A 13,095-nucleotide genomic window follows, 5' to 3' on the forward strand; every position below is an offset into this window, starting at 1 on the left:
GAAGTAAAAGTACAGCAAATTGGAAATACTCAAGTAAAGTACAAATACCTCAAAATTGTACTTAAGTACAGTACTTAAATAATTGTACATGTTTAGTTACTTTACCCCACTGGGAGTGGGGCATGATAGCAGTGGGCTACTGACCTTCACAGCTCTGTCCATTAGGGTCCATTGAGAATCCTCGCTGGCAGTCACAGTTGAAACTTCCTGGACTGTTCTGGCAGACACCGTTGGAGCCACAGAGGTTGGGGTCAGTAGCACACTCATTATTGTCTACAAAGAGAGGAAGAAATGCTGCTTTTAGCCATCCGATTGTTTCAAGGTCTCCCCTTGACTCCGACACGGGTTCATTTGGTTCCATTTGTGCACTGTCAGAGTTACAGACTTGTATTGGTCAATTTAGACCCCTCTAAAGCAACCCACAGAGTCCCTGGAATCCACTTTAAGAACCACTGAACTAATTGTAGGCTCGCTAAAAGCGAACACACGTATGTTATCTTCATTATTTATCTATCAGTCAAGTTCTCCTCGACAGTACAAAGGCAGGGCCCTTAGCCAATGAGGTGCAGCCAAAGGGTAGATCTTTGTGCCCATACATGGTGTTACATGCGAGCCCACACGGTTTCGTAGGAACAGTATTACTAGTCTTCTTCTTCTTTCGTGTATCTACAGTATGAGATTCCCAAAACAGCACTGGAGTTGTTGGCAAAATGTGTAGGAGCAGTGTCCAAATTTATATAAATTAAACGATATATATATATATATATATATATATATATATATAACGTATCTCTTAGCACCCTGATGAGTCCCGATGAATATTATATTGCCCAAGTGCGTGCCACCAAAACTATGGGAGGAGTAGCACGGCAAAATAAAGTTTATTCAGAAAGATGGAAGATGGAAGGAATAAAGTCATGGAATAAAAGGCCCAACATTGAAATACACTGATTTAATGTCATCATAAAATCATCCCCTCCCCTTTTTAACCATACAACAACACTGTGGGCGTGGCTAACTTAAGCAGGGTCACCATCCACCTGACAACCAGGCATAATGAACAGGTGGGTGTGGCCACATAAAAACATCATTTTAACTCTTCCTGTACACTTTTTTGCAAAAGATCTTCTTCCAAGTATAATCATAATATCTGATGATTATGTTGTGGGGGGAGGGGGGGGGGGGGGGGGGGGTCACGGAACAATGTCTTTAAGTTTCCTTTTTGGTACACAAACAGTAGTTGTTAAAGTATGGAACAATAAGGTGTTTTAGTTCTCCCAAGAAATGTCTCTGCACATGTGACTCCTAGGCATCTGAATGAGTGACCTCCAGGTCAACTGTTGGGAACCTTTTATCCCACAGAGAAGCCTCTGGAATGCAATCTGCCATCCATCCACCTAGTATCACTCTACAAGCCAGGCAAAGCATTCCTCTCCACTGGTTCGATATGAGGTCATGGGAGTTGCCTTCTAGTGTGGAATAAAAGCTTGCGGTAGCCATGGCGATCCACTGCAGCGTTCCATAACACGGCCTCGCTAAACCACCATGACTACAAAACGGTCAAGCCTAATAAGATCAGTGTGATATCAGCCCGAGTTCCATTAACTCTGAGAAAGGTTTAGTAAGGGTTCGATGGAGGGCCTTTAAGGGTCCTTTATGGGCTGGCTGAGATGATGAAAGATGAAACAATAATTTAGATTACAAAGGATATTGCAGAATTCTTTGTGTATTAGGCAGGGGGAGCAGGATGTGTGTGTGGGGGGGGGGGGGGGGGGGGGGTGAGTTGGGTTCACATTATGTTCTAAATGTCAGGCCGGCCCTAAATGGAACTTCAGTTTAGGAGGTAATCACAAAGAATGTTATTGATACAGTGGGAATTTCTGACAGAGAAGCATTTTTGTTTTTATTCAATTTAGCTTTATTGTATTTTTGCTTTCCTTGTTTATACTGTTTTGAATTTTGTTCTTTTGTATTGCGATGTTGTTTTGCCTTGTTTTCGGAGTGGATTTGTGCGGTTGATATGTTTATTGTTCTTGTTTGTTTGAAAATGATTTTGAAAGAAAAGTATTATTGATTACAAAAAGTATTGTGTGTGCATGTGTATGTGCGTGTGTGCGTGTGTGCGCTATAGCTTACCAATGCAGGCGGTGTGGTGCTGGGTGAAGCCAGGGGGACATTTGCAGGTAAAACCTCCGATGGTATTGACACATAGGAACTGACAGTTGTGTTGCTTGGTCGAACATTCATCCAGATCTGGAAAAGAGATTATGATAAACAATTTAGCTGGGAAGTAGCAGATAAAAAAGAAGTGTTTATGTCGCAATAGAGCACGTAGTAGGATACGGTGGTCAGAGTCGACCCACACCAGGGCATGCAGTACATACTACTGCTCTCTCTGTGAGTCAAATTCCAGTCCTTGTACAGTCAGTGACCTGCATATGAACTGCCAGGGAACCAGACAACGGAAACGTGGGTGGTTTGTGTGTGTGTGTGTGTGTGTGTGTGTGTGTGTGGGGGGGGGGGGGGGGAGGCAACTCCAGTTTTGATAAATAAAGATGAGAGAGGCTATAAAAAAATAATGAACGCTGCTTGTTTAGACTCAAAAACAAGTCTGATAAACAGTGCCACAGCCAGATGCACGCTGTGGACGTGGGTCACACATTTGTGAGCACGTACACAGCGAGGAAGAGGGCCTGGCGTCGCCCCCAAAACAACAGCGAGGAAGAGAGGCCTGGCGGTGCCCCCAAAACAACAGCTCCACGTTGGATCTTAAAAAGGCCAGCTAGTTCACGATTTACATTTGGGGTTTGATATTGTATTGCACCTCCCAAGGTTCTGTCAAATAGCTGAAAGATATGGTTTGAATCAGCACTACGGTTAAGGGCTTTGCACACAGGCGCAATTTTCAACCATTTTTTTCAACCGTTTTTTTTTTTTTTTTTTTTCAGTTTGCTGCATGATTAAAACGCATTGGATTTAGTGTTGCAAGGCTGTGCGGAATCTACACTGCAGATCCGAAAAGGAGTCATAAAAGGAGTCAATGAGTTTTTACCGGATGCGTCAAGACGCACAAATCGAACTGGGTTCGATCGGGGAAAAAACTCACTGCCGCAGCCACCTGCCGCATGGCAAATTCGGAGCCGGTGTGCATGAGGTCATAGAGAATCATTGTTTTCTTTAAAAAAATGAAATCGTCCGTTTTTTTCGGTGCGAAAAAAACGAGTCTGTGTGCAAAGCCCTTTACTCTTACTGAGAATGTGTATGCAGGCGTGCATGTGTGTGCGGGTCTAACCTCTGCAGCTTTTGCCGTCTTCCTGCAGGATGTATCCGCGTGGGCAGGAGCAGAGGTAGCCTCCCTCCGTGTTCTTACAGATGAAGTTGCAAGGCTTTGGTGCCTGAATGCACTCGTCTACATCTAGAAGAGAAGAACAGAGAGCAGGGGTGTCACAAGGGGGGAAAAGTGGGACTGAGTTACTAGGGCCTAAGGTACAGGGGCCTGGAATTATTTTATACTTTAGCCATTGAAAAATAGCAGATATACAAGCTCACAGCGCGGCACCGAGTGCCGCGCTGCAAGCTTGTAGATCTGCTATTTTTGAAAAGTAGTGAAAATGCGTGCAAATCTTTGAATGTATGTATTTTTTAAGCGAACATTTGCAACTCAAATTTTGCTTTCTGGGGGGTCCTTGGAACTAAATATGGGGATGAGGGTCCGTGGCCAAATACATTTTGGGGGTCCTTCACATGAAAACGTTTGAGCACCACTGACATACAGTACAAACATAGGTTTTTCAAAACAAAACTTTGAAATACAAAGATTTACAAAGATTTTTCAAAAATAGCAGATCTACAAGCTCGCAGCGCGGCACTCGGTGCACTCGGTGCCGCGCTGTGAGCTTGTATAACTGCTATTTTTCAATAGTTAAAGTACAAAATGTGAGTGAATCCTTGTACCCAGGGCCCAGAATTTGGGGCGACGCCCCTGACAGAGAGTGTGAGGTGAACGGAGATAGAGATACACAGAGAGAGAGAGAGAGAGAGAGAGAGAGAGAGAGAGAGAACGAGAGAGAACGAGAGAGAAAGAGAGACCTGAGAGTGTGGGTTTGATCTCATTGCCAGAAATTCCATGGGGGCAATGTGATGAGACAGACAGACCTAGGTTGTATTTTTCAGACGACAGCTTGGCCGGTCCTGCCCTGTGCCCACATAGTTTCAACACTTTACTAGACTGCAGGAATGAGAGAGGAGGCAGTGGTGTAAATTAAACTAAGTACACTAAGTACTAAGATGACATCATCGATTGCCAATCCAGCTTATAGAAACTGCAGGCTTTCTATTCCTGAAAAGTTGCAATTTTAAAGTGGAAGCCATTGTTCTCGCGATAATAAAAATCTAAATATCTTTTTCAAAAATATTGATTAAAACATTTTTTTTGGGGGAAAATGATGATGTCACAAGACGATGGATTCTGAACTTCCCACAGCTCTCCTAGGAGACTTGGACTGAGTAGATTTTTTTTTTGATATTTTATCATGAACATTAGTGAGGACCTATTATATGAAGACAGGTTGAAAAGTGGTGAACTACTTATCACTACTTTTACTTCTACTCCACTACATCTCAGAGACAAATATTGTACTTTTACTCCACTACAATTATTTGAAAACTTTGTTATTTGAGTACTTTTACTTTTGATACTTCAAGTACATTTTGATGCCAATAATTTTGTACTTTTCCTCGAGTACATTTTGAATTCCAGACTTTTACTTGTAATTTCCCCATTGTGTTTCCCCATTGCATTATTGATACTTTCACTTAAGTAAAATATTTGAGTACTTTTCCCACCACTGACGGGGGCTCGGAAGACGAACTCAGTAAACTTACAGTGCGTGCTGGAAACGGGACTGAAGCTTACCCACGCACAGCGAGCCAGTGATGTCATTGGTGTAGCCAGGCTTGCAGATGCAGTTGTAGGAGCCCAGGGTGTTGATACACTGGCCGTTCTTACACAGGTTCCCCATCACACGGCATTCATCAATATCTGAACGCAGAGGAGAACATTAGGTCCAGATTAGTGCATGAAGTGAATTGCATAACTGCCTGGATGGAAACAATAATATATAATACGGTTTAATTGGAACTCCGCATTGACCCAAGTTATATCGTTTTATATTAAAATTGCTTACGTCACAAACGCAACATGCCCATATATGGAGACCACACAATACAGCATTTAGTTATACCAAGCCAGTGGACGTTTAAGGCACAACATGAAACAACACCCGTAGTCCTGAAATAATCAAGATATACTGTTACGTATCACATGAACAGTGCATGTTCATTTTTGAAAAATCTACGTATTATTCTGTCATTGCGACCATAGGTCGCAAGTTTACTATGAAAACCGGCACATCTTGTCCACGTATCTCTGTCTGTATGTAGGTCACGCCTGACACTGTGGTTCCCCTGACACATCACTATGACATCACAGGTGAAATCACAGGTGACATCACATATTATGTAAAAGTCCATATATGGGTATTCCCCAGAATCCCTTTTATGCCCATATATGAAGATCCCAGATGGCCAAGACATGGCCCGTATCTGTGTGGCTGGTTCAGATAGGGATCTCCATGTATGGGCATAAAAGGGGATTGTATGTTGTGATGTCATGGGAACCACTCTAACAGAATCCCTTTTATGACCATACATGGAGATACCTGATGTCATCAATATTAAGCCCATATCCAACAGGACTTCATATGGGAATGCCCATAGCCAATATCTGTGTGGCTGGTTCAGACAGGGATCTCCATGTATGGGCATAAAAGGGATGTACCATATACAGTACATGGATCTCCATATATGGGTACCAGGGGTCTCCATATAATGGGTAACTGGTCCGATCTACATCACTGTCCAGATGGCCAAGAATTGGGGCCCTGAGGCGTCTTACTAGTTTAATCATTCATTAACTGTCTATGCATGCATTGAGAAGACAATTCCACTGTTATCACAGTCTCCTTTGCCACATATGAACAGCACCTATAGATACCTCTTCCATCGGTGGTGTATCCGGGGCCCAGGGGACACATCTTCCTGTACTGGGTGGTCCCACGGAGTGGACAGAGCTCACAGTTTGTGCCCCAGCCCCTGCCACCATCACAGCAACACTCCGACTTGGTCACCAAGTTCCTGTTGCTTGAGGTCATCTGACATAAGGTGGTCAGCACTTCCGTGAAGCAGAAGCCCTCGCGGTTATCTAGAGGAAGAGAGAGAGAGAGGCGGACAGGAGGCAGGGTGTGTAAGATGGTATCAGATAGAGACAATGAGACAACAAGAGGGAAACTCTGTGACGCATTTCAAGTCAATGGGGAAAATTCATTCACAAATAAATGTATGTAAATTAAACTATAAAACGTATCTCTTAGCAAAATGCAAGCACACAATGTCCGATGAAGCCGTCGATTTGACATACAGTGTGCTGCCAAAACTGTGCGACAAGTAGTCTGGCACACTTTTGGGGTTACTCTATATTCATGGGTTGCATTTGTAGTCCTACACCAGCCATGTTGAGGACCAACACAGGTGTTCTGATTAGCGTAGAACATTAGTTCTATGCCAATCAGACAACTGATAAACCTGTGTTGGTCCTCAACATGGCCGTTTAGGACTACAAATGCAACCCATGAATACTCTATTCCAGGGGTCGGCAAACCTTTAGACATGAAGTGCCTTGTTTTTATTTTCTTGATAGTCAGTGTGCCATATCAACATTAAGTTTAATTATGACACCACATCAATATAAAATATTTCTCACATTATATTTCTTCTCATTTCACATCAGGATGTAATGATCATTAGACTCACTCACCTATCTAACAGACTCCCAGTCGGAGTTCAGAGTTTGAATGAGTGTAGAATTATGTGCAGGATGTCATTTGCAAGATGTGAGGGGAAGAAAAATCCTCCCCCTCACATATTTGCCAGTGTGCCAGTGATCACCCTCCCCTGTGCCAATGTTGGCACCTGTGCCTAAAGTTGCCTACCCCTGCTCTATACACTAAATACAGAGTGAAAAGGAAGGGAAGGAAAAAGAGACCCACAACGGGTTGGGAAAGTCACAGAGACAGGATGAGGGAGTCAGTGAAGGAGTTAACATTGATGACATCCACTAAGTGCTTCTCATACTTTTCCCATCCGTGTTGACCTTTCCATCCTCCCACAAAGGATCTGACCTCAGAAGCAGCCAGACTCTAGCCAGATAACCCAAATGGTTCTATCGCCACTGTCTGTTATAGGGGGAGTGATATGTCCTGGCAGCTCAGAATAATTATGTCACCCTGGTCTGTTCCATGCGTTTGTTTAGTACATCACATCTACCCAGAAGTATACATTCAGATTAGAGAGCAGAGGCCTCTGCGGGGAGGTCCTAGACCCCTTATCCTGGCACACATGCAGAGAAAAATAGTTCTTAACTGTGCCATGAAAGAACTGTTATGAAGTGGTTCTGAGCGTTACATAAAAGAAAAGCCATTTCCCCAAAGTCTGATGTTGTCTGCAGGAAACCCCTCCTGATAAAGCAGGGCTCAGTCAAAGAAGCTGTGAAAACACACCCTAATATACTGCAGTGGTGGAAAGTAACTAAGTACGTTTACTTAAGTACTGTACTTAAGTACAGTTTTGAGGTATTTGCACTTTACAAATATTTTAGATCGGCTAAAATAGCCGATCTACACACTCACAATGCGTCGCGATGCGACGCATTGTGAGCTTGTAGATCTGCTATTTTCAAAATATTTTCATGCATTTTATATATTTGAGAACTTTTGTGATTTTGTGATTTGTGATTGTGCATACTAAGCACTTTCTACTTTTGTACTTAAAGTACATTTTGATACCAATACTTTTGTACTTAAAGTACATTTTGAAATCCCAGAGTTTTACTTGTAACAGAGTGCTTCTACATTGCAGTATTGATACCTTTTCTTTGAGTACCGCGGACAGAGGCTACAGAACTATAGTATCAGTGAAAGAGAGAGACAAACAGAGAGCATCGCACTTACCTATACATTCTGTCTGTGTGGGGTTAGCGAGGAATCCTTGGTCACATCTGCAGCGGAAGCTTCCTACAGTGTTCTCGCAACGGCCATTCTTGCATACGCCTGGTTTGGCCGAACACTCGTTCAGATCTGACACACGCACACACGCACGCACGCACGCAAGCACACACACACACACACACACACACACACAGTATAAAGATATGGATACAGTTGCGGTATTATTAATAACTTCTGTTATACGTCAGCCTGGATAATAACGAACAATTTATTACTAGCAGGCATTCATTAACAACACCATGAAGTGTGAAAGTCTGTTTATGATGATGGTAGATGTTTATCTAACGTAACATACCACATATAGTAGGTGCTTTCCAAATGGACATTTCTGGCAGCCAACACCGTTAACAGTGCCAAGATATTCATGTACAGTAAGTAGCATTCTCTCCCACACTCATATCGTCACTGTCCGGCAGAAACCCCGTATCTCCAAGTTTAAAACGTTCATGTTTTTTTCCCGTAAATTCAAGCCCCTGCCTCATCATATAAGACTGTTGCACAAAACTAGTGAAAATAGCAGATCTACAAGCACACAACGCCTCGCGGTCTGTGCTTGTAGATCTGCTATTTTCACTAGTAGATCGGCTATTTTCACTATTTTAAATCAGGTTTTTTTAAGAAGATGAATAAAAATGGTTTTGGACAAACAAGGTTTCCACCCGACAACAGCGATGTACATACTATGGGAGGCATAGCCAACGTGTTGACCACCATTATGTGAATGTGAATACTGATTGGAGTGTTACCGATGCAGCCCTCCCCGTTGGGTGGGCGAGTGTACCCGGGGGCACAGATGCACATGTATGTGCCAATGAGGTTCTTGCAGGTCATCCCTCGGCTGGCGCAGTCGTCTATACCGTCCTCGCATTCATTCTGGTCTGGAAAACAAGACAAATGTACACTTGAAACAGTGAAGGCGAGCCAATCATTCACCCAAAGTGTTGTTCACTAAAGGTGGTACTTTACTGACACAAAGTAGTACAGTACAGATGTGCCATTTCAAAACTTCACACATCCTGCCATTGGCAAGACGGTAGATTTTCAGGGGATTTGCAGAACATTGAACTTGTAGATCAGCTATTTTTGCGATTTTTATGACCTTCTCTGACTTAAAAGATTAAATCTAACCATGAAGGTGGATTCTGCTTTTCAATGGGAATGGAGTGGGAAAAAAGGAATTTGCAGGACATTTTCAGGAAAAGAGCAGTCAGTAATGAAGAGTTGAAACGGCACATCTGCACATCTTACAATAAGCTGAGGACACAAAGAACTAGAAAGGTGAAATTCTGGGAAATTGCAAGTGTTGGTTGCCTATTTAGATTATATATTGTATTACATTATATTATTATATATTACATACGCCTGTTCGTCCGGTCTACATTTTTATACAGCTTGAGGAACCGAATAGAACAGGGCACCACTCCTCCATTGAACTCAATGGACTTAATGGGTTACTCTAGAAACAATAATAATAATCGAGGTGAAAAAAAATAGATACAGAATAGGTCGGACAAGTACTATAGTGTAGTCGCCCAATAATGCTAATTTGTGCGGGATAATCCATGATGAGCTGTGCAATTATAGAATGATAATAAACTGTGCAGAGGCTAATTATCCCCTCCACTTCACATCAGTGGTTTTGCCTCCATAATGTGGATTATCTTTCAATAATCCCACTGATAACAGTGGATTATCTCTTGCTTGTTCCACACAGCATACGCAATATAATTCATGTTTATTCATATTTTGGGGCAATCGTTGAATATGAAATTTGCACTGGCACTATCAACTTAAGAATAAACGTTACCTTACTACTCCGGAAGGTGTGAAAAGCTGTAGTTAACAAACAAAAAATGAGTAGGCCTACCAGCTGAGTCAGTCAGCTATTACATTGTCAGATCTTTTTTTTACCACAACCAACACATGACACAACACGTGCACTCCAGGAACATACACGTGCTACACGCTACTCTCAGCCATGTATTGTGAACGTAGTGAGCTCTCTAGTGTTATAGCTATGAAGGGAGATAGCTGGTGGTCTGTTTGGAGCTGTAACGTAAACAATGATGCTATAGACGCTGAGACGTTCCTGCTGCCTCAGCCCCCATCCTTCCAAACACACCACTGTTGTCATGGCTCCACTGGCTATCAGAGAGTTCTCCAGGCGTAAACAGTCACTTAGCAAATGACGGTTGCCATGGTTTCTCCATCGTTGAAAGAGTGTTTAAGTCGAGCCGAGACGAGGATCCGTGGAGTGTCTTACAGATATAGTGCGTTATGTAACTTTATGGAGGGGCCAGTCAGTCGTCTTCTGAAGTGCTTTGTCTGCATTATGCCAACACGTCTCCCCAGTAAAATACCTCACCCGACGCAAGGGGGAACGAGTCGGGCTCTTGTAACGTACCTTTGCACATCCTCTTGTCGTCTCGCAGCACGTAGCCCGTGGGACATTTACACTCGTAGGAGCCCACCACGTTGATGCAGCGGAAGGCGCACAGCAGTGGATTCTGGGAACACTCGTTTACGTCTGAGTGGGAAACAGTGAGAGAAGTTAAGGCTGTGACTGTCCAGACAGCTATAGCACACACTGAATGATTTGTCTGAGAGAGCTGGCAGAACGCTACGTACCTTCGCAGGTCATCATTGGGCCAGGTTCAAATCCGTCGTCGCACGCGCACTCAAACGATCCGATCACATTAGTGCACGTGCCGTTGCCGCACGGGTTTCCAATGTCACACTCGTCGGTGTCTGCAGTGGAAGAGACCATATTTACTGTCGCCCTAATCTTTGTACAAAGAAATGAGAAATCTGTGTTTGTGTTCGTGTAGGGCTGTCACAATTATTACGTAATCACAATTATTTGACATAATCGCGATAATTTTTCATAATCGTCACGATCGTTTCCATGTTGAAAAGTTTTCATATATATTTTCTAAAGTAAATAATTGTGGAAATAGCAGATCTAACAAGCTTGTAGATCAGCTATTTTCACTATCAGTGTTATTTTTTAAGTATAAAGTTGTCAAATATGTCAGTAATTCTTTTGTAGGTTATGTGTCATATCTACCATGTGCAACTTCAAAGCCTAAAAGCCAAACAGAAATGTGATTGTAAATGACAAAAACACAATTAAATCGTTAATCACAATTATTTGAGTGACAATTAATCGTCATGTAAAATGTCATAATCGCGACAGCCCTATGTGCGTGTGTGCGAGTGTGTATGTGGTGGGCGTGTGTGTACAGACGTGTGTAGTGTATGTGGTATAAGAGATATTTTATGGAGGAATCAGTGGAAAAAAGACTAACAAAGAAATGTGTGAGAGATGGAAAGACAGGAAGAGACAGGAGGAGGACAGTAAACTGACCTTCACAGTTTATGAAGTCTTTCAGTCGATAACCCAAAGGACATTCACAGCGGAAGGAGCCATCTGTGTTGATACACTGGCCATTGACACAAGGGCTGTTGACACACTCGTCGATATCTGCAATCAGAGAAGCGCACAGAAATGAGCAACACACATCATACAGTACACAGTGACATAGCACACAGTGTAATTTTCTTATGGCGTAGTCTACAAATGGGTCCGTGAGTCTGTCTATCCGTCTGATTCTCGGGGGCAAATATCCGCAAATCGCTGGACCCAGGCACACACTGAGGCTTGCCCACCTGCGGCTTGCCCACCTGAGGTGGAGTTTTTCTTTCGGGTTTCCCAACCGGGCAAGTACTCGTTTGAGAGGGGATGCACCCGTCTATAAGCACAACACCAGATATCTGTCTAAACACCTCAACATGGTCAGAGCGCTCGGTCTTCTGTTCTGTGGTATATAAAATAAAAGCACTGTTGACCTATAATGTGCAGTTTTTACTGTTGCTACACTTAAAAATTTAAAATAACAAGTGTGAAACCATAGACATATTCAATCATAGCTATGTAGGTATTTAGATTTGGCAATATTGAAGTACAGTATGATTATTTATTTTTTTATCGCAAAGCCCCAGAAAGTAAAGAAATAAGTGTTAAATTGAGCGGTAATTAAAATCGTACCTATCATTTCTTTTACTTTTCGGGCAAGCGAGCATGACCTTTGGGCAAGTAGAACATGATCTGTACTTGCCAGACGGGCAAGTGCCTCTGAGACCTTAGTGTCAACCCCTGCAGGACCCATCAGTGGCAAAGTTTTGTGCATGCTGCCAGCAGGCCCAGGAAGTAAGTGTACAAGTGAAGTACAAGTACATGTGACGTCGCCAGGCCACTTCCTTTCACTTGACAGTGGAGAGTTTCACCGCGAGGTCACAACCCGTGCAGAGGAACACAAGATCCCTCCCAGTTCCTCTCGCTAAACAGTCGCCTTGACCAGCTTACAGACGTGCGTCATCGATATGTCTCGTCCTTGTCCGTGGGAAACACTAGATTTTCGTTTTTGTTTTTACACACTATTATAATGTCCTTATTTTGATCATAATACCTGATTACTGAATGTCAAGTCTCAAGGTTTTCATCGGAACACACTGATTTACTACGACACACATTTAGGAGTCCACTAGTACTAGTGGTTCTCACAGATTCAATGATTTAAAATCGATATAGAAACTATTTAGCCAAGAATTGAAATCTGTGTAAAATGTGTAAAAAAATCTATTATTATGGAAGTAAACGCTGTGATTATCTAGCAAATACATGTTCATTATATTTCAACACATATGGACAAACCCACCTTGATATAAACACAGAGATTACACACATTTATCGATAGACCAAGAGTAGCTATATGGAATGGAAAGCTAATTAGACCCCTCTTTTTTCACTTTCCCTCGTAAAATTGCTAAATACAAGACACAAATACTTAGTTTCCATACAATCAATTATTTGCATTGCAAAACGATTTGCTACGATTACCGCATTTTAAAACAATACAATACGATACAATATTTTGCTTTTGCAAGCGATATAGTAGATCATTGCAAATGA

General features: G+C 42.5%; 1 protein-coding gene across 1 annotated transcript in view; it reads right to left on the minus strand.

The window, feature by feature from the left end:
* The window catches only part of fbn1 (fibrillin 1), a 125,768-nt gene that overhangs the window by 4,395 nt on the left and 108,278 nt on the right, over positions 1–13,095 (minus strand). Inside the window, exons 53-62 of the mRNA XM_080730725.1 lie at positions 11,491–11,607; positions 10,752–10,871; positions 10,528–10,650; positions 8,870–9,001; positions 8,067–8,192; positions 6,056–6,262; positions 4,916–5,041; positions 3,293–3,415; positions 2,137–2,253; positions 145–273 (exon numbers count right to left, since the gene is read on the minus strand). Coding sequence (XP_080586851.1) covers positions 145–273; positions 2,137–2,253; positions 3,293–3,415; positions 4,916–5,041; positions 6,056–6,262; positions 8,067–8,192; positions 8,870–9,001; positions 10,528–10,650; positions 10,752–10,871; positions 11,491–11,607 — 1,320 coding nt within the window. The remainder of the gene's footprint in view (positions 1–144; positions 274–2,136; positions 2,254–3,292; positions 3,416–4,915; positions 5,042–6,055; positions 6,263–8,066; positions 8,193–8,869; positions 9,002–10,527; positions 10,651–10,751; positions 10,872–11,490; positions 11,608–13,095) is intronic.

This window comes from Nannobrachium achirus (genome assembly GCF_963921795.1).
Source record: "Nannobrachium achirus genome assembly, chromosome: 7".
Classification (NCBI taxonomy): Eukaryota; Metazoa; Chordata; class Actinopteri; order Myctophiformes; family Myctophidae; genus Nannobrachium; species Nannobrachium achirus.